The sequence below is a fragment of the Psittacula echo genome (genome assembly GCF_963264785.1).
Source record: "Psittacula echo genome assembly, chromosome: 9".
Classification (NCBI taxonomy): domain Eukaryota; kingdom Metazoa; phylum Chordata; class Aves; order Psittaciformes; family Psittacidae; genus Psittacula; species Psittacula echo.
The window spans coordinates 4478848-4499541 of NC_137745.1; the positions used below are offsets into that span (position 1 = coordinate 4478848).

The 20694-nt window shown below is 47.6% G+C and overlaps 1 protein-coding gene across 1 annotated transcript in view; it reads right to left on the minus strand.

The window, feature by feature from the left end:
• Positions 1-12755, minus strand: part of EFCC1 (EF-hand and coiled-coil domain containing 1) — a gene marked incomplete at both ends in the record, with an annotated part of 50688 nt that extends 37933 nt beyond the window's left edge. Inside the window, 2 exons of the mRNA XM_080625430.1 lie at positions 10256-10662; positions 12072-12755. Coding sequence (XP_080481556.1) covers positions 10256-10662; positions 12072-12755 — 1091 coding nt within the window. The remainder of the gene's footprint in view (positions 1-10255; positions 10663-12071) is intronic.
• Positions 12756-20694: the final 7939 nt, after the last annotated feature.

Consider the following 20694-nt stretch of genomic DNA (forward strand, 5'->3'; position numbering starts at 1 on the left):
GCGGTGCTGATGCAGTGCTGCTGCCCTGGGCTCCACAGCGGGCTCACTGGAAGTCAACACAGTGATGCACCACAAAATACAGGGGTGTCCCAGTTGTATCTGTACTGCTGGAAATCCCACCTTTGGATATCTGCTGACACAGAAATGAGGAGCATAACCAACTGTCCTGCAGTTTTCATTAGCACTGGTTTTGCTTTGATTGCTCATGTTTGTGTTGTGTGATTTTCTGCTAAGCAGAATGCTGCTGCTTGGTCCTACCAGCTCCAGGAGTGTGAAACTACTGAACCCGGAGCTCAGCTTATACCTGACAGTGTTCTGCTTTAAATCTGGCTGACCTCATCATATGTAGTTCCAGATACTTTTATGTTATGTGAACTAATGCCAAGGATGTGCAATGGGGTCAAGCACAGAGAATAAAAGCAGAGCAGATGTGCTGCAAATATCAGATTTTTCAGTGTTATGATTAATGTACATCATGAACCTTCCCTGAAACATTCTGCTGTGAAAAAAGGCTCCTCACAATACAAAGCCCAGGCCCTGATTTTATTCTGTAGTGTTACCGAGAGGTTTGGGGTCATCCCACTGCAATCTGATTCCTCACGCTTGGCACCTCTTTTCCTGACAGGGATAATGTGTGATGTGATGGCAATTAGCATGTGAAGTTCAGGCACCCTTCAGAGAACAGGGTTTTGTCCTCAGACAAGGAGGAGCTGCAACATGCAGTGAACCACATCCTCTCGGCCTTATTTTCATCATTCTGCTTATTTTCATTGTAATTTCTTATTTCCATCACCCCGCTGAGCAGCAGATGAGATGCTGAAACAGCTGAAAACGTGTACCGGAGAATGAAGGGAAGGGAACAGCACAGTGACCATGGCCAGTGATTCAGCTGGAATTCTGACTGGGGTGTGAAGATGGGGAAACAGAACAAACTCCAGCAAATATTTGCAGAACTGCTAAATAACTGTCTTGTGTCACTGCAAATACAGACATTGCCTGTACTGTGTTTCCTAACAGCAGTGACATTTATAGCTCATCCCCCAACCCGCTCAGAGTCCAGGCAGTGTCAACAGATGGACCCTCTACCTCTGTGGGAACATTCCTGGCAGTGTCCTATGTAACCTGAGGGTATTTGGGATCTTTTGATCCTGCCTGTGCTGCTCTAAAGATGGTTTTAAGGATGTGGTTTGGCTCTGGACTTGAATCATGGCAAGATCCCAGTGGAGTCATGGAATCAGTTAATTTTACTTTCTAGCTGGTTTTGCCAGTCTCCAGATAATTCAGTATCTATATTACATAGAGGAGCTTTGTGAGAATTTCAGTGGAAGATGGAATAGAATGCTTGGCTCTGAATCTATTAAAAGGCTAGCTTGCTTCTCTGGAGGGCTAACTCAGACAACTGGTTGTTGCAAGCTGCTGAAACAAAACGTACTTCTTGCAAAACAAAGGGCAGGTTTGACTGGACTGCTCCCTTTTGCATTTCAGGTTTCATGATTCCATGAGGTTTTGTGGTGCATAAATGAAAAAGGCTTTTTATTGAGGTTATGGGTTTTTTTGTTATATAACATACATATTTGCATAGAACATAGATTTCTCTTGAACTGTTTTAGGGTGGCTTCGCTCATCTTGTCACACCATTGTCAGTTTTGGGGTTCACTCAAGAGAGAAAGCATCCTCCCCTGCAGCTCAGTAATCCTTCCATAATCTGAGAGCAGGCTGGTTCTGCAGAACAAATCAGTCTGATCTGCTTGGAAACTCTGGGTTGTCAGCATCTTACAAATGACCTGATGTATTTTGTATCCTGAAGGAAAGTGAGGTGAGGAGCAAAGAGTAAATAATCACTTTTCACTGTGGTGGTAGAACTCCTCATCTTTGTGGAAGAATTTTCACTTTTTAGGAAGAAAAAATCAATCTCTTCCCTTTTTATTTCTTAAGCAGAATAAAAAGCCTAAAAGAAAGCAGTGCCAGAGTGCAGAGGATCAGCAGTGTTTGCTTTTCAGAGTGACTCCTGTGAGTTGACAGCAAACCTGATGTGCACTAAAGCCCACTTGAGATAGGGTTGCTTGATTTGTTTTCATTTTATCTCTGGAGGGGCTCAGTGCGGTTGTTGAGTACTTTATACTGACTGTGTCTTTAAGTATGTGAGGGAAGCATTTGTCAGTCCTCTGGGCCTCTCAGGATCTCGTGCCTGGTGTTTTTACTTGAGATTTTTGGCAGGATCTTTGACATCCAGGGAGGTAAATGCAGAAGCCCCACATTTAAGCCCCAGGTTACACTTTTAGGTCCTGTGTTACTACTTTGTCTTCCAAAACTGACCTGAACAAGAAGTGTTTCTTTAAAATACCACTGGCTCTTCAAAGCATCTGTTAGGGAAGTTTGGCAAATTCCATTCAGGAAAAGATTTATTGCCCAGTTGTGTTCCCATTACTCCCAGAAGTAAGGGATTTCTGCTAATGAGTTCAACAGGGCTGACCACACGAGTGCATGAGCAGAGAGCAGCACAGTAGGACCTGTGGGGTGGGGAAAACTGGAGTGCTCCAGCAAGTATCCTTCCCTGCAGGTCTCTTTGGCACAGAGGTGACCACAGACTTGTCAGGTTTGCTTAAGGAAGCACCAAGAGGCCAAAAGAAGGCCTGTGCAGGCACCATGTAGCAGTCCTCCTGGCTCCCCAGTGAGGCTCACCATGAGCTGCAGCACTGGGTGACAGGAGGCTACAGACTCCTGGCTCACAGATGAGTTTTTCCGGACAATAAATAATTGTTCTTTCTATGCAGCTCCCCTACACTGATGTTAGTTGGCTTCTAGGGCAAGGGAGCTGCACCGATCCCAGTCTTGTCAACCTGATAATTCCATTTCCAGAATAGCCCCAGTGCATTGAGTTTGCTGTGTTTGTATCTGCATGCAGTGGGCTCTGAGGTGTCAAGATCTGTCAGGTGGATAATACCAAGGTTAATGCAGTTCTAAGTTCAAACAGAGCACAACAGCAGGACACGGCAGTGATGCCCACCAGGCAGAAGGTTCCTAGGAAGCCTTTAGGGCAGAAAGTGGCATACTGCTAATATTGGATATTGAAAGGTGCTGTACAGGAGCTTGCCCAAGTAATCCAGAGGGTTCAAGTGAGGGCTATTTATGAGCTAGGACCATTTCTGTTTGATTTTGGTCCTTGCAATGACAGCAAGGAAGTGCCTTTGTTGTGGGAGGCATTGCTTTCAAAGGGGCCTGGGGAGCCCAGCCTTACAAAATCGTTGGAAAGGGATAGGGGAACAGGATTTTTCTGTATTTAAAAGTTATCTTTTTGTATGAAATTAATCTTTCACTTTTGCTTCTATAAGACAAGCTGGGTAACACGCTGCATTGCCTTGAAAGTCTGGCATGAGGCAGCTTGACAGAGCAGGCAGGTGAAGGAGGGAGGTGCATGGCTGTCAGTCGGGGGGGGTCCACCAAGCTGCTGAGTGCATTTCCAGGCACTGATTCAAGGGAGAGAAGCTGGAAAAACACTGAGCACACACCTCCGGGGGAAAACATAACCTGGTACAGGAGGGGTCAGCATGATTCACATTATGCACAGAAGGGCAGGAGGGGACAGCTTCAGAAGGCAGCAGCGTGTGTCAGGTTCTGCGTACGAGATGACAAAACCAACTCCTTTGGCTTGGGCTATCTGTTTGTTACTTGCAGCACACACTGTCTGTCCCCAGGAAGGTTTGTGCGATGGAGCTGCTAAGTGGCAGCTCCAGCAGGTTCAACTCTGGGGGCCTCTGCAGAGCTGTGCGAGGAAGCCTGGGCTGTGGTGACAGCACGTACACCGCAGGGAACAGGCAGTGTCTGTGTGTGTGGCAGCGCTATTGTGCTCGCAGTGATTTACTCTCAACACACAAATAAAGCAAGGCAGATGAAAAGGAGGATTTAGTGAGAATCCAGGGAAAGTCTCCCAAGAATAAACACTGTAACTAAGAGCCCAGCACTGAAAAAGGCCAGAGAACTGCCTACATTGGCAGCATCAGAATTGGCACACAAGCTTCCTTGTGGATAAATGAACTTGGATTAATTCGAACGGATTTGAGTAAAGGTTTTGCTATTATTATGAGAAGCAAGCATGATTAACATTAAAAAGAACTGAGACTCTTCTTGCATTTGAAATAAAACTAACCCTTGCTTAGAAAGACATGCTATACTTTTTCTTCAGTGTCGAGTTAATGTATTTAAATTGCTCTGCACAGTTCTCTCTACCATATATAACAATATCTTCCATTATCCCTTTCTGTGAAATCAAGATGTTCCTTTAAAGTGTTTCAAATGAGTAGTAATCTGATTTATTTGCTCAGCTTATGATTCTTCTATGGCTAGAGACAGACCAGTAGTCTAAAGTTTGTACGATGGGAACATATTCACCTGCTGCTGTTAGTATCCTGAAAAACTTAAAAGTTCTGTGCTTTTTTGGCATACTTCCCTGCAATATCTAACACTTCACAGTCTTAAGTAGAAGAAAATACAAGCAGCATTAGAAAATAAAATGACATCAGTCCCTCTGGAACAACGTGCTTGAGTGCTCTTACAGATGAGGCTCTGCAAAGTAGCTTTACTTGGGTGAGCTCAGTTCTCTGCCTGTCGCCACTGGGACTGACCCTGCCTGGCCTTGCTCGTGTCCAGGGATGTGCTTATGGTCTGTTCTGTCCAGTCCCTCGTGCAGTCCAGCACATAAACACCCACAGTCTGCACGCAACTTCTGAAATACATGCCCTCTGAAATACACTGTCAAGATGCACTTCACCTCACAACCAGTTGGTATTGATGAGAGTAGTCAAGCAGAAAGTTGTCCAGATTTCCTTTATTTAATGTCTAATTCTTAAAGAGAAGAAGAGCTCTAGAACACCTATGTGTAAATCATGCACCATCATTCAGCTTGGAAATAACCTCCTATATACACCTTCTTTTGTGGAGTAGTGTTTCTTTCCTAGGGCTTTTCTTTCTTCACTAACAGAGCTGATTCTGTATCAGTTAGGAATATTTCCATATTCCTCTCCTGCTCTTAGATAACTGGTTTGGATCTTTCTGGTTCATCTTGTTCTATTTTACACAGTAAATGATAATCTGATAAATTACTGAAAAGATAAGGACACTGGCTCCTAGAAGAAACGACAAATTGAGCTACTTCTGATACAAGACAACTGAAAGCATAAAGGTTAACACTGGTGACTTTAGGAAAGAAAGATAGAAATGGAGGAAATTATGCTCAAGAGCTCCATCTTTATAAGAGAATATGGGGGGATGAAATAAGCCTCTCTGCATTCCCTGTACAAAGGATTCCTCCTCATTACACATATAAATGCTGATGGATAATTAAGTAATTTGGGAGACAGACCATGCATATGGGAAGCAGTTATGGTATTTTATGACCCCTTCCACTGACCTATGTAATTACTGTGCTGCTGGCTAACACAGTAACATAAATTCTCTGTGAACATCTCTTTTATGAAGTCTATTTCAATTCTGAATGACCTTTTTATTTGTTAAACTGAGATCACAAAAAGTTTGTTAAATTCTGTTCTTCCAACCAATTTTATTGAAGAGAAAATCCATAATCAATTTCTAAGCCACCTATAGTGTAGTATAGGAGATAGAGCCAAGTTATATACAGCAAGAACAACTCATGTCAAACCAGTCTAATTTCCTTTTCTGACATGGGAGATGGCGGAATGGATCAAAAGAAACAGTAGATGTGAGGTTTTTATTGTGGTAACATTTTCAGATGTGGCATTCTTATGAACAATGCTTATAGGACCATATTTGAATACATGGATAGTGTCACCTTGAGCTGGAGCAAAATTTACTGGGAAAAGGGGAGTTTAGGGAATAGCTGTTAATGGTTTGCTCTGGGATAGAGAGTGGATCAAGTGGAGGTCACCAGAATCTGACCTGGGGCCTAGCCAGTATGTTCATGTAGGCTCCCAGTGTTTGAAAGAGAAATGGGAACTGACCCCAGGCTATTTGGAAGCTTGTCCCAGTATCATCCTGAGAAACTGGAAGCGTAATCCAAAACTGGAAAAGCTGAGGTTCAGTCATAATAAATGAGAAGTCCTATACCTGGGAGAAGGAAATCAAGCGCACCAGTACAAAACAAGAACGCTCTGGGCAACACTGCATTTAAAAACGGGACTTGTATAACTTCCTAAACTCTTCCATACACTGACACTGTGAATCACACATTTTATCCATGACAAACATCCAATTTCTCATAAAGTCTTTCTCCTCTGAAATTACTTTAAATCATGATAACTCATGCTTTTCAATAAGGAATTGCTCAACATTTACCAATGAAGCATCTGAGCTGACTCATTAAACAGGGATTAAAAAAATGAAAAATGGCACAAACTTCTAATGGTATCACAGTATCACAGTATGCTAGAGATTGGAAGGGACCTCAAAAGATCATCTAGTCCAATCCCCCTGCTGGAGCAGGAACACCTAGATGAGGTTACACAGGAATGTGTCCAGGCGGGTTTTGAATGTCTCCAGAGAAGGAGACTCCACAACCTCCCTGGGCAGGCTGTTCCAGTCTTCCGTCACCCTCACTGAGAAGAAGTTTCTTCTCAAGTTTAAGTGGAACCTCTTGTGTTCCAGTTTATACCCATTACCCCTTGTCCTATCATTGTTTGCCACTGAGAAGAGCCTGGCTCCATCCTCGTGACCCTCCCCCTTTATATATTTATATACACTAATAAGGTCACCCCTCAGTCTCCTCTTCTCCAAACTATAGAGACCCAGCTCCCTCAGCCTTTCCTCATAAGGGAGATGCTCCACTCCCTTAATCATCTTAGTTGCCCTGCGCTGGACTCTCTCCAGCAGGTCCCTGTCCTTCTTGAACTGAGGGGCCCAGAACTGGACACAATATTCCAGATGCGGTCTCACCAGGGCAGAGTAGAGGGGAAGGAGGACCTCTCTCGATCTATTGACCACCCCCCTTCTAATACACCCCAGGATGCCATTGGCCTTCTTGGCCACAAGGGCACAGTGTTGGCTCATGGTCATCCTGCCGTCCACTAGGACCCCCAGGTCCCTCTCCCCTACACTGCTCTCTAACAGGTCGTTCCCCAACCTATATTGGAACCTGGGGTTGTTCCTGCCCAGATGCAGGACTCTACACTTTCCCTTGTTATATTTCATCAAGTTATTCCCTGCCCAACTCTCCAGCCTGTCCAGGTCTCGCTGGATGGCAGCACAGCCTTCTGGCGTGTCAGCCACTCCTCCCAGCTTAGTGTCATCAGCAAACTTGCTGACAGTACAAGTGGTGGAGAAAGGGGACAAATCCCTGACGCCTGCACCCAGTGCAGAAGGACAGGATGTGCCTCTGAAGACAAGAAGTGTCTAGAAACTGTTGGGTCAGCTAGGTTGGCTGGGAACTGACAATGTGATAGGGACATTTCAAACCCAGAGACAGGAACCAGGGTACTCTGAAAGAGTGCATGGTGAAGTCGCACAAACTTCAGTTAGCAAAATGTACCACAGATGGTGATAGCAGCATTTGGCATTAAATTTGCAAGAATCTGAGTCTGTGGTCAGAAAAAGCAATTGTAATTAGGTACCCCAAGTTAGGAAAACATTTCATCACTTGCAGGCACTTAAACACTTTCCTGAATAGATGGAAACTGTTGTTTCTTGAGCTAGGGGTTATAATTTAAGATCATTGTTGTGATTCCAGGTCTAAATGATAGCAAGCTGGTATAACATGAAGGTCTAGACATGGATTTAGATGCATAAAGAGCTTTGAAAGCCCAAACCTAAAAGAAGAAATAATTTTCTTTATAAGTATGAAAGTATAGATAGGAACAGTATCTAAAGCTCATAGACTGCTCTCATTCTTGAATGTGATCCTCTCTGGAAGAAAACAGACTTTAGCTGGAGTAAAACAGTGGCATACCAAGCCAGTTAAGGTCAATTCTCAGGAGCCATTCCTGCTGTCTTAAATGCTTTCTGCAGTATACTCAAGTGCCTACCCCCTTCTCTCCACTGCTACCTCGCAGCATTAGTTCTGCCAAACTTACATCCTGCTTACCTGCTCACAAACGTGTTGTGGGAATTGGAGATGGAGCACTACACTGGAGTATTAGCTTAAATGCATTCTGACTTAAATATCATCACAAGTAACACATGTGCCAACTGATGGTCTGGGGAGTCGGTGGGATACAGCAACTGTCCCTCCATCCCTACGGTTTGGCCAACTCAACATGCACTCCTGCCACCTCACCCAAACCATGCTCATGGGTTTTGGGCTTCTGTACAACTGGAGAGGATGATTCTCTATGAACAGAAGGAGTTTCTGCCATCTGTAGCATAAGTGTAGGCAAGTGAGAGGGACAAGCTATGATGCCAGTGGCTGCCTAAGGTACAGATAGCCATGCAAGTGTTCAGCTCTTCCATCACAGAGCTCAACTCACTGCTTAACTGTTTTCTGCCAGTCTGGGCATCTTTGTGCCACACTTATAGAATTATGATATTCCACATGCTGTGGAATTGTGGAATATGACCACAGCCATGCAAGTCACAATCATCACTAAGCAGCTCTGCTGTTAAACAAACATGTTTAAGCCCTGAGCTGTAACCCACAGACAGGGGGACAGCAGGGGTTTGTGGCTAAAACAGAATCAAGACCCATTAAAGGGTCTTGCATGTGGAAGCTGGCCTGGTCCTGTGCTAAATGTGCCACAGGGCTGAAAAAGGGGAGTAGTTTCCAAATGGTCATTCCAGTGCCATTCCTGAGCTTTACACCCACTTTAAATTAGCATGCGTCTTTAAAACCAATAGTACAGATGAAGATACTCCTACAGAGAACATATAATGTACATTTTACACTATCTGTTTTGATGCAACCCATAGAAGTTCCTGCTCTGCAAGGTCCAGCTGACATTTCTTATTGTCGTTCACTAGTTCAGCTTTACTTGTTCAAAGCTAGTGTTTTTATCCTCCATCATTCCTTGGAAAAGCAATTCTGCAGGACAAGAACTCATCTTAAGCCTTTGGTGCTCATCCTAGGGAGAACTTGAGAGACTAGACTAGTAGCGTGATCTCTCTCAGCACTGAGAGCTGTATCATTCACCCAGAGACCTCTGTAAATGACAGTCCCCTTGGACATTATGTGCCCTCGTGGTGTTTCTAAAATCCTACAGAAGATGTTTAAATGAAGGCTTTTATCTCCTGCAATCACAAGTATTAACATACACAACACTGACACAAACACTGGATAAAGTGGTTATTTTTAGCACTTCCTCACATCATAAAGCAGTACAATAGCCATGATGCTACAAATAACTCACTATGAACTCTTCTGAGAAGCAAACAGAGGAAGTATAAGTTTAGGAAGAGACAAGGAGATCAAAGTAGACAATGTATTAAAATACTAGGTTTAGTAGAGTAAGGAAAAAATATATAACTATTAGTTTTACTTTGGGTCGGTAAAGATATAACCAAGATTTTATTCCATGGGTCAATTTGAAACTTGGGCAGAAATGCCTGGCACTTACTAACCATCACCGCGTCCAAGTCTGGTCTGAGATACAACTCTACAAAAGCAGTGAACCTTAAATTTGTGAGCAACTTCCTGACGTTTGGAAAGACATTTATTTATGCTATCACAAAGTGGGGGATAGTTGGATTTTTTGCTTGAGACTCCTGTTATATGATTATGTGGTTTCAGGGAAGTGTTTTAACTTTTCCCTTGTGGAATATGACATGTTCTGTTGGTGAAAAAGCAATAAAGTCACAGCAGAGTTTAACACTGCTGGGCACAAGCTGGCCTTGTGGGTTTTCCTCTGCTTTGTAGGACAAGTTGAAGAGGTTCAGTAAGAAGTGGAGGGTCAACTGCCTGATTACAGCTGGCTTTGTACGTGTGCCCCAACTGGCAGGGAATGACTGGGTTGCTTAGGTAGGGTGAGAAAATAAGTGTGTGGAAATGGTTTCTGAAGACTGTCAGCAATTTCTTCTAAGGCTTTCATGAAGCATTACTACGTGGAGTCCTACTGCTATGTGTTTGAGGAGTAACTTCACTTCTGTGTAGATCAGCATCCTTATTTCAACCTACCTCCCACTAGAATAGCCCAGTTCTGTTATGGGTCCCTACCCAGTAAAGTGGCTTCTAACTCCTCTCTGGCTCCATTTTACATGTATTTGGTGACATTTAATAAGCTACAACTGGTGATTTTCATGGTAACTTGTGTTCCAATACTGCGATTTTATAGGCATTTTTTGACGGACTTAGCCTTACCTGTAGTGCTGCAGTTCTGATTCCAGCTGCTGGATGTATACTTGCAGATGTGGCACTTCATTGGCTTTCACTTCCAGCTCCTTCACTTTGCCAAGACTGTTAAGGACGGCATGTCTTGCCTCTTCCACCTTCTTCCTCATTTCTGCTTGTTCCCTCTTCAGGTTACGGTTGCAGTCCTCCAGATTGACCAGAGCTTCCTGAGAGCTCTTTAGCTCTCTTTCCAGCTCCTGATTGAACCTAATTGCTTCTTCTATTTGCCCGTCCCTGGAGCTCCGTATGAGTTCCACTTCTTTCAGTACGCTTTGAAGGCACTTGGTCTGGGAGTGGTTCTGTGTTAACGGTCTCTTGCACCCTACAAAACAGGTCCCCTCTTCCTTATGGTTAGCGTGGCTCTTCCGCAGTCCTACCTGTAATAACAGGAGCAGAAAGCAGGAGGAAATTAATGTGTTCTAAAGCATCATATTAATCAAGACTAAAAATGGCTGGATTGTGTTTGGTTGATTGCTTTGGTTTTTCTGTAATGACAAAGAGTTGATCAGCAACTGATGAGCTACTTACCCTTGCAAAATACAGACAAGGAAACAGTCTCTGGACAGTAGTTTGTAAATACGTATCTATACATTCCACTTTAAACCTACTCCTAAAGTGGAAAATGAGGTCATTGCACAAGTTTCTGTATAGCTTTAATGTCATTACTCTAGTCTGTCCTCAAAAGGCAAGTAGTATTGTGCAAAAAGTACTTCCCATTATGTTTCTGAAGTTGTGTTGAGTAGAGCTGAGCACAGAGCAGCTCATGGTGGCCTCGAGCTCTCATCTTTGTCCTTCTCATTCTTTTTGGGTTCTTTGACCGGTGACTTCGTGTTCGCTTCTGCCCTCCTTTCACTTTTCACATGAAAGGGGTAAATTGGCTTTCACCTGCTGTGCTGGGCATTGCGGAGATGGACAGCAAACGGCACAGAGCTCTGCGCGAGTTGCTCTGGTGTGAAATCCACCCTGATCCCAACTATGGCTATGCTATGTCATGCCAGAGTAATTCAACTGCTATTAAGTATGTATATGTTCATGTTTCCCTATTATGTGTTTCACTTCAGCCGATACAACAGAAACAGGGACCAGCACCAGAATGAGTGGGGCTCTGCAGAGGAGCCAGAGACTGTCCATCAGGCCATGTGCAGAGCTGGCTCCAGCTCTGAGCTCCCATGACAACACTCTGAAGAAAACACACCTCTCATGTTTCTGAGGCAAAGCTCTGGGGTGCTTGTGACTGAGCTATTGCATGTGCTTGTGCAGGTGAGAATCCAGAAGTTCTTTCTTACTTTGGGAAAAAAATGATGACAGCACAAAACTGGTGTATAAGTGACTGCATGTGCAACAGGAAAAGCAGCATTATAGACTTAGGTTTGTTAAACTGAGGTCTTCTGCAATTTTAGCAGGGTGGTTCTCAGCGCATCCCTTAAATATACATTTAAGGATATAGATATTTATATCTATATTTAGGCCAGACTGGACGGGGCTTGGAGCAACCTGCTCTAGTGGAAGGTGTCCCTGCCTGTGGCAGGGAGTTGGAGCTGGATGATTTTCAAGGTCCCTTCCAACCCAAACCAGTCTGTGATTTTATGTTATTTAAGGGATATATACACACCGCTGGTGAAATCACAGCGTTCTCCTTAAAGCCTCTCTGTAACCAAACTTTTCTAAGAAGTTAAGGCCGAGGATGAGAGGGCCACCTAGGTCTGTGCCATACCCCTCTTACAGCCGACCTGTGTTGCGGGCGCAGCACCTCTCCAAGCTGCAGCCGGGGGTCACCGCTGCTCACCTGTAGGGCCAGGCACCGGGCGTCGCTGCTCTGCAGGGCGGCCCGCATGTCCTCCACCAGCTCCCGCAGGCTGCCGTTCTCCTCCTCCAGCTTGGCGATGCGGTCCTCGGCCTGCTCCAGCGCCACGATCTCCTCGTAGCACTCCCGCGAGCAGGGCCCCGCGGGGAGCCGCTCCGCCGCCTCCCTGCCGCCGTTCCGCGCCGGTGCTGCGGGCCCGGGCGGGTCCCTGCGGCGGCGGCGGCGGGGGCTGCGCAGCCGGATCTGGGTCTCGATGTGCTCGCTCTCCCGGCCCAGCGGCAGGCGCGGCACGGCGCGGCGCGGGCCGCCCGCCTTGGTGCTGAAGTAGCCGCAGAGGCGGGCGTGGAACTGGCGGAAGGTGAGCTCGGCGGACAGGCCCTCCCACAGCCCCGCGCACTCCTCGGGGTCGGCCGCCGCCTCCGCCGCCTCCTCCAGCCCCAGCACCTGGCACAGCGTCCGGAAGTCCTCGCCCGGGATCCGGCCGGCCCCGGCGCAGTCCAGGTGGTGGAAGATCTCCTGCAGGTACTGGTCCAGCCCGGTGGCCAGCACCACGATCTCGTTCTCCACGCCGCGGTCCAGCCCGTAGTGGTAGGCCAGGGCACTCACCAGCCACTGCGTGCGCCGCGCCGGCCGCCCGTACGGGTCCCAGCCCTCGGGCGGCTCCATCGCGCCCGCCGGACCCGCCGAGCCGCGCCGCGCTCCGCCGCCACCTCTCGCAGGGCCGGGGAACCCCGCCCCGCTGCTCGGCCCCGGGGCGGGCCGGGCCGTGTCCCGGGCACGGAGCGCGGGGGCTGCCGCCGCCCCCCGCCGCCCCGGCAGAGGGGTCTTGTCCCGCCCGCCGCTTCCCGAGGCGGAGCTTTGGGCTGCCCCTGCAGAGGGGCCGCTTTCCGCGGCGGGGGCTCCTGGCCCTGCGGGGCTCAGCGGGGACAGCGGGCAGGTGCCACCTCTCCTTTGTCTGTCCGGAAACGGGCTTCGGACAACCCCGAGAGCGAAGTTTGCTTCAGACTTCTTCACTCCTGTATTTATGGCTCCTTTGTAATGTGAGCAAACCGGCAGCATCGGTTTGACAGGCAACTCTGTGAGCGAGTGAGTGGTTCCACGAAGTTAATGGAGCTAACGGGCTTAAGAGTGGATCATCTTTCTGTTCACTCAGGCTTTTCACCCCGTAGATGAGGTGCCTTTGCGGTTCTGGTGTGCATTTGTTGTCTGTGATACACTGAATATGTGGGAAACTGGCTCAAATGACGGGGCTTCCCGAAGCCGTGATTTTTGTCACTATTTGGCCGTGGAGCCGGACCTGCACTGTTGAGTGCAGCTGCAGCGAGGGAGTGAGCCACAGGAGCGGGGCTCCTCCTATTGCAGGGGTGCACCAGGAGCCAGAGGTAACCGAGCTGTGCCCAAGGTCTGAACAGGGCATCCGAGCTAGAGTGGTGGTAACAGGCTCTGTTAACAGCCCCAGACATGGGATGGTGGTGAACCAGGTCTGGAGTCTGCCCAGGAAGACCTGTCAAGAGCCGCAGCAGATATGGCAAGAGACAGGGCCAGTGGGAAGAGTGCTGTACAGGTCCCAGGTCCTCCCTGGGGACTGGGCAAGGACCAGAGACATGCTCACCTACAGCGTGTAACCAGACATAGGTCCCCCAGGGACCAAAGTGCTCCACAGGATCAGCCTTCCTATTCCCAACAGCTGAGTTTTATCCTGGCAATCTGTGTATTTATCATTTGAAATGGGAGTGTGTTTTGTAACTGTGCAGTTGTGAGAAATCCTGTCCAGCTCATGGGTTTACTTCACGTTCTTGGGGTGGCTTTTTGGGTGTATTCTTGTACCTTTAAAGACTGTTTCTCCCATTTTCTTCTTGTCTGAAGTGACACATAACTTGTAACTTATGTTTTTGAGTGACCTGAGGAGTGGCTTGGTGAGCTGGATGTGTATATATTCCTTATTCACTCTCAGCCATGCATACCTCTAAAACTTGAGCTTTTCTTAGTCTGATAATGTTATTAATGCAAGAAGTGGACTCAGGGTCAAAATGTCTCTGTAATGCAGCACCAGAGAGAGCCAGGAAAGACAAAACCATAAACCTTGAATGTTTTTAGCAGATGCTGTGTAAATCTGCATCTGTTGTCCACACACACCAAACTGACTGACCCCAAACACCAGCTAAAGCATCAAGGCCTTGGAGTCAGACAATGCAGTTATTCAAACTTGGCTTGGTCTGGCTAGCTTCAGTTGTAAAAATATTTATCAAGTGGAAAGAATTGATTTAAAGGCTGCCAGAATCTTTACCAGGCTATAAACCTGTCGCTGTAAATTGTGCTTTAGCACCTATGGCTTTCAGTTGGCTTTTTTGGTGTTGTCTCTGGCTGGAAGAGAGGCCTCTGTGGAATTCCTTGTTGCCCATCTGCTGGGCTTCTGGTTTGAACAAGCAAAGGACATAAATGGCACTGACAAATCTTTGGCTTTCTGTGTTATTACTGTAACAGGGAAATGAGAATGTAAGGATGATGCCAATTCATGCTCACCGAAGCTTTGTCTCTGAAACAAAGCAGGTACTTGTTACCAGCAAAATGGCCCAAACCTTTGGCCATTGATTTTTGTTTGAATTTTCAGGAAAAGCTCCTTTGCTGGGCAGTGGGGATTTACATCAGGTTTTTTTGCACAACAACCACCTGACCCAAGGCTTTCAGACACTGGACAACTGCAAAAACAGTTGGGCCACAGAAACCTGAATGTGCCTTCAGGCTCTCTGTGACAAGGGGGTTATGTTGGGTAGAGGTCAACTTCCCCGTTGCAGCCTGAACCTTCATTCCTTCAAAGGTACAGAAAAGGCCGTCAGAGTGTAATTACAACAACTCTTTTATTTACTCCCAAGTGTAGCAAGATTAAGACTTTACTCCTGACCCAGACAAGGTTGTCCTGTTCCTTGACTTGTTCTCTAAGCCTGCTCAAAGCTGGCAGCTCAAGGACTTTGTCTTTACTGAGTTGTTCCCAGTCCCAGTAGCGCACTGCACTGTGAAAGTGTCTTGAAGGAGTCCCAGCTGTAGAAAGAACTGGTAGGAAAGCAGGACCTGAATGGAATGGCTCTTTCTGCAGTGCTGTGGTAATAGCTGGAAGTCGTATGTATATTAGAATACTGCTTTTGAAATTAGTGAACTGGAGCACTTTCCTTTAAGATGTTAAAAGGTTCCATGACCAGCCTTCAGCTTGTTTGCCAACACTGTTGATGGGATAATGTTTTAAATTGTATGAGGCAGATGTGGGATTAGTTAAAACATATAAACAACATTTATAGATAAAAGTGGCTTGAGCTTAACTGTCCTTACATTGTATTTCATGGTTCACATGTGTTGCAGGACCGAGGATCAGCACAGTTCATGTCTGACATTCCATGACACCCATGATCTGGTCTCATTTGTGCAGCAGCTTGTTGGTTACTACACAGAGCCAGCACTGTGGGACTGTGCAAGATGCTAATCTTGCCAGGAAGATCACTTTGTTACAGTAAAAACCCCCTATTCCTTACAGACTTTCAAGGAGAAAAGTGAAAATGGAGTGCTAAGTACCAAAAATCCATTTTCCAAACTCTTTCCAACAAAGCCATACCTTGATGCTGTCGATCCTTTTAAAATGGTTGTTCCTGAGACAGCTGCTTCCACGAAGGACTTCAGAGAGGGGTGAAAATAATATTAGTGGCGCAGTGCTGTTCTTGGCATGTTCTTGGAGGCACTTGCAATGCCAGAAATGTTGGGTGTTGTCTTTCTGTCTGCTAGGTCCCATGCACTGGACAGCCCTGTGTATACAGTGAGACAAAGAAGGAAGAATGTGACTGAACATCCCTGGCTGTGGTGTGGTGCTGCTCCTGTCTGCAGCATGTTTGTATGTGATGCTCATACAGACAAGATTTTAGCTGAATGCATCCATTCAGCACGTGGGTAATTCTGACAAACTGGACAAAAGGCTGTAAAGATCATGGAATCACGGTATAGTTTGGGTTGGATGGACCTTCAAAGCTCATCCAGTCCAACCCCCCTTGCAATGAGCAGGACATTTTCACCTAGATCAGGTTGCTCAGAACCACATCCAGCCTGGTCTTGAATGTCTCCTGGAAGTCAGCTTTCCTAAAATGCAGGGTCCTGACACTGCTCTTTGCCTGTCCCACCTCCCTCAGGACTACAGACTCCACCAATGCATGATCACTGCCTCCAAGCTGGATGTCACCGGTTAGCTCACTTGCACTGGTGACCATGGTTTAGAAACATGAAGGTGGATACTGGGTGGGTAGAGGAGAGAGATGCAGTGACTGATATCGGGAACCTTGGGAAGCTTCTGAACGTAAGGAGAAAGTCTGTGTGAAACATGAACAGGACCTGGTGTCTGGAGCCTCCCTTGCTGTGGAGCTGACGGAGACGATGGGGGTTAACAGAAGACCTTACCTCACTGCAGCTCGGGTTTTATCCCAAGTGATATGACTAATTAGATTGTGGTCTTTCTCTTGGCATGGATTATGTGAAGGGAATAAATGACATGTTATGTAGTGTGCAGAGGAAACAGCTGCAGCTCTGAAGAGCCAGGTGTTGTGTTTGACATTTCTTAGCTATTCAGCAGCTGGAACAGTTTGCAGGCTCTTCTGCAGTAAGAGAGAAATCTACTGCTTTCAGCCTGGAATTAGTGGTGCTCGGGGGGAAGTGTTTCTTTTTTTATGAACAAATTGCAGAGTAAATGGATGGGAAAAATTGGAAAGCCACAGCAGGATGAGACCGGACTTCGGTTTGTAGTGCTTCAGCCAGTGTTACTCCTGGTTTTCTGTTTCTCTGGCTGATAAGTTTGGCAGCCCTTCTGGTGCTGGCTGCAGGAAGCAAGCATGATCTGAGCTTCTGGGATGGGGTTTGGCCCCCCTTTAAGAATGTTTGTCTAAATTTCTTCAGAGAAATATTTTCTTTCTAAAACATTGGTGCCATCTTAATTTCTGCTGTAAATTGGACTAGATTCTCAGGATAAACTTATAGTGTTTAGATTTAGCCTTTTTAGAGCACTTTTTCTCCTGATTATTCCTAAACACTAGAGATGACTAAGTCTATGTGTACAGGTAAGGGAGTGGAGGTACAGTGACTGTAAGGAGCAGATGCAAGGAGGGTGATGGAAGCTTCAGCCTTGGTGCTGAGACCCATTTTCTGCCTGCCGGGCCGTTCTCACGACATCTAGAACCTGAAATCCCTGGAAAAGTGGAATGTTTCCTTATGGGTAAGTTGGACATCTTGGCACACAGTTCCCCCAGAAGGCATACTGGACAGAGCGCTGCATAGGGTTAGAGGACACAAAGAATGTGGGTGTCCCCTACTCCTTGTTATTCTGAGGTTTTATGCCCTTTGCTGAGGATGCAGAGCCCCGAGCCTCTGCCCGACAGGAGTTGTGAGTGTGAGTTTCTGGCTGGATGGTTTGGGCTTTGCCAGCAAGTGGGGAGCATGTGTCCTATTCCCTACTTCCAAGACTCTCCAGGCACTTTGATAAACCACATTGGATCTGAAGACTCTCTTTTCCACTGAGCTCAGCAAGTCTTGAACTTCCTTCACAGTTTCAGCAGAAGGAGCAGGAAATATCCCTGTGGGTTATCCAAGGGTTACCTCGGGCAGGAGGTGCAGGTGCAACAAGGTCTCAGGGAAAAGAGGCAGACTCGGGTCTCCTGCCTGCAGGTCAGGCATCTGGGCTGTGGAGCTGGTTGTCCTGAGGAAAGAGCCACACACAGTTCACAGCCTTACAGCGGTGTTTAGAACAGGAGTGTTGCAGTTTGCGTGCAGCCCGGTCTGGTGGATGCCCAGCAGGTTCAGCTGAAGCACTTCCCATCTGTGGGCTGAAGTGGAAGACTGGCATCTAGGATATGAGCCTTGGTCCTGCATGGGTGTGAAAGGAGCACCAAACTGTTGGATAATTTTAGGAATTGCGAGGACAATAATGATTTAAGATTTACAGTTTAATATTTCAGGGTTTGCAAGGGCCTGTAGGGACAGGCCAAGGGGAATGGCTTTAACCTGCCAGAGGGGAGACTGAGATGAGCTCTTAGGCAGAAGCTCTTCCCTGTGAGGGTGCTGAGGCGCTGGCACAGGGTGCCCAGAGAAGCTGTGGCTGCCCCATCCCTGGCAGTGTCCAAGGCCAGGTTGGACACGGGGGCTTGGAGCAAGCTGCTCTAGTGGAAGGTGTCCCTGCCCGTGGCAGGGGTTGGAACTGGATGTGCTTTAAGGTCTCTTCCAACCCAAACCAGTCTGGGATACTGCTTTTCAGTTTTGTATGAAAAATTCAGGTGCTCTCATTGTGTTTGTCTGCAAGAGAACTACCAAACCCCTGCACAAAGGCAGCAGCAGACACGGGAGTGGCACATGGGAATCTGTGCATTCTTCCATTCACAGAATGAGATCCTGAAGCTTTTATCCATCAGGAAAGTGTTTCATGACAACCATGTTTTATTCCATTGGCATTTTAATTTCCACTCCGCTGCTTCTTCACAGACAATTGAGGTGTCAGCCTGAGTTCCTAATGATGGGCTGTGAGATGTAATCATGTGGGGAAACAGGGAACTGGAATCTGTGAACTGAATCGCTCCACCCCCTTGTGAGAAATACTGTCAAACTGAGCAGAGTAAAGCAGGTTAAATACTGAGCTGTTCGTGTGGAGAATGGGATGGGTGGTTTGTGCAAGAAGAAAAACTAATTAATAATTATTCAGTATATAATTGTTGAACTAACCCTGTAATGGTTTTGCTGCTGTCTAAGGAAGGGGAAGCTGATACCTAAATTGTGCGTATATGGAGTGTTACAGTTTAGATCTTCTGAGCCTCTGGAAAGGGAGTTAATGAGTAACTGCTGTGCCTGAGCTCACATCACTCAGTGCTCTGTGGTTCGGTGTGTGGATAATCCCATGTTACTGCCTCCGGAAAACAGATCTGTGTCTGATTTGGAGTCATTTGAATGGCTACGCTCCTCCAGTTACTGTGAAGTGAATGTGCTTAGGTGTTTTCTTGATGTGTTAGCTCCATACTACCATTGTTGTATGGTATCCTTGCCTAGTATAGTATCCTTGCCTCCTTCCTTTGCCTGCTCTACCATGACTATCACCATGGCAATACATTTCAGATTCAAATGGCTGATGCAAGTCCAGCTGTAATGCAGACAGGCATTCAGCAGCACACAGACTGTTGTGCAGCTCTGGGCTGGTTCGAGGGAACCATCCCCACTGCTTGGCACTGAGGCTGCTGCTGTGAGGGAGCTGCTGTTGCAGAGCCTTGTGCCCTGCTCCTTGCAGTTTCAGGGATGGGTGCAGGGAGCTGCTGGGTGTGCATGATGTGGAGGAAGTGTCTTCTCCATGGGTTTGGTTTGAGTGGGCAGTTCCCTACTCGTTACAATATACAGGCCATTCAGGTATTGCAGACATGGAGGAAAGCATTTTAAAATGAAGGCAAGGTGCGAGTCTGTCGGCAGGAGAGCCTGCCCTGTTTGGAGCATGTGAAGTCAGTGTTTAGAAGTGCAGATGTGCCGGGGAAATGGAAGTTCCACAAGTAAGCTACTGAAACTGGAGACTGTTGGAGGCAGCAGCCGCACATTAACATTGAGTCACCGGGTGCTGTGGCTCACACCGCTTTGGTGGAGCTCTGGAAAGAATCATAGAAACATAGCATCATCGAATGGTTTGGGTTGGAAGGGATCTTAAAGCTTATCTAGTTCCAACCTCACAGGGAGGAACTTCCTCCTAGTGTCTAATCTCAGTCTCCCCTCTGGCAGGTTAAAGCCATTCCCCTTTGCCCTATCCCTACAGGCCCTTACCCAAAGCCCCTCTCCAGGTTTCCTGTAGCCCCTTTAGGCACTGGAGCTGCTCTAAGGTCTCCCCTTCAGGAGCCTTCTCTTCTCCAGGCTGACCCAGCCCAGCTCTCTCAGCCTGGCTCCAGAGCAGAGCTGCTCCAGCCCTCGCAGCATCTCCGTGGCCTCCCATGGACTCACTCCAACAGCTCCGCGTCCCTCTTGTGCGGTGACCCGAAGCGCTGGGCTCAGTCCCGCGGTGCGGGGTGCTCCAGCCCGGCTCGCTGCTGCCTGCACGGCACGGAGGGGCACAGCCGGTCTGGTCGGGCCGTGGCCCGGCGCTGGGCGGGGTGCCCGCGCGGCTCCGGGGGCTCGGGGCTCGGTGACCGTTGGGCCGCGGGGGGCTCTCGGCGTGCCCGGCTCTGCGCCGCGGGGCTGCCCCGTCCCCGAGCGGGGCCTTTGGGACGCGCTCGCCCGCAGCGGGAGCGGCCCGTGCGTTACAACGCGGGTGGTGCTCCCCCGGCCCGGTGTCGCCTGCGCGCTGACTTGCCCTTGGCTGGGCGCACCGGTGCCTCGCCGGCCGTCTGCAGGCGGATGTGTGCTGCCCCTGCATGCAAACATTGATCCGTCATCCGGGGATGTGTGTTAAGCACTCTTAAGGCGTTTTTGAAATGGGAATATTTCGACTTGCTCGTGCTATCCTTGCTTGCTCCTGCCTTGCTTCTACTGGGGATCCCTATTTCAACACTAACATTAAGCTGTTTGTCTTGTTCTGCAGCCTTTGAGGCTGTTGTCGAACCGTACATTAGGATGGCAGAGC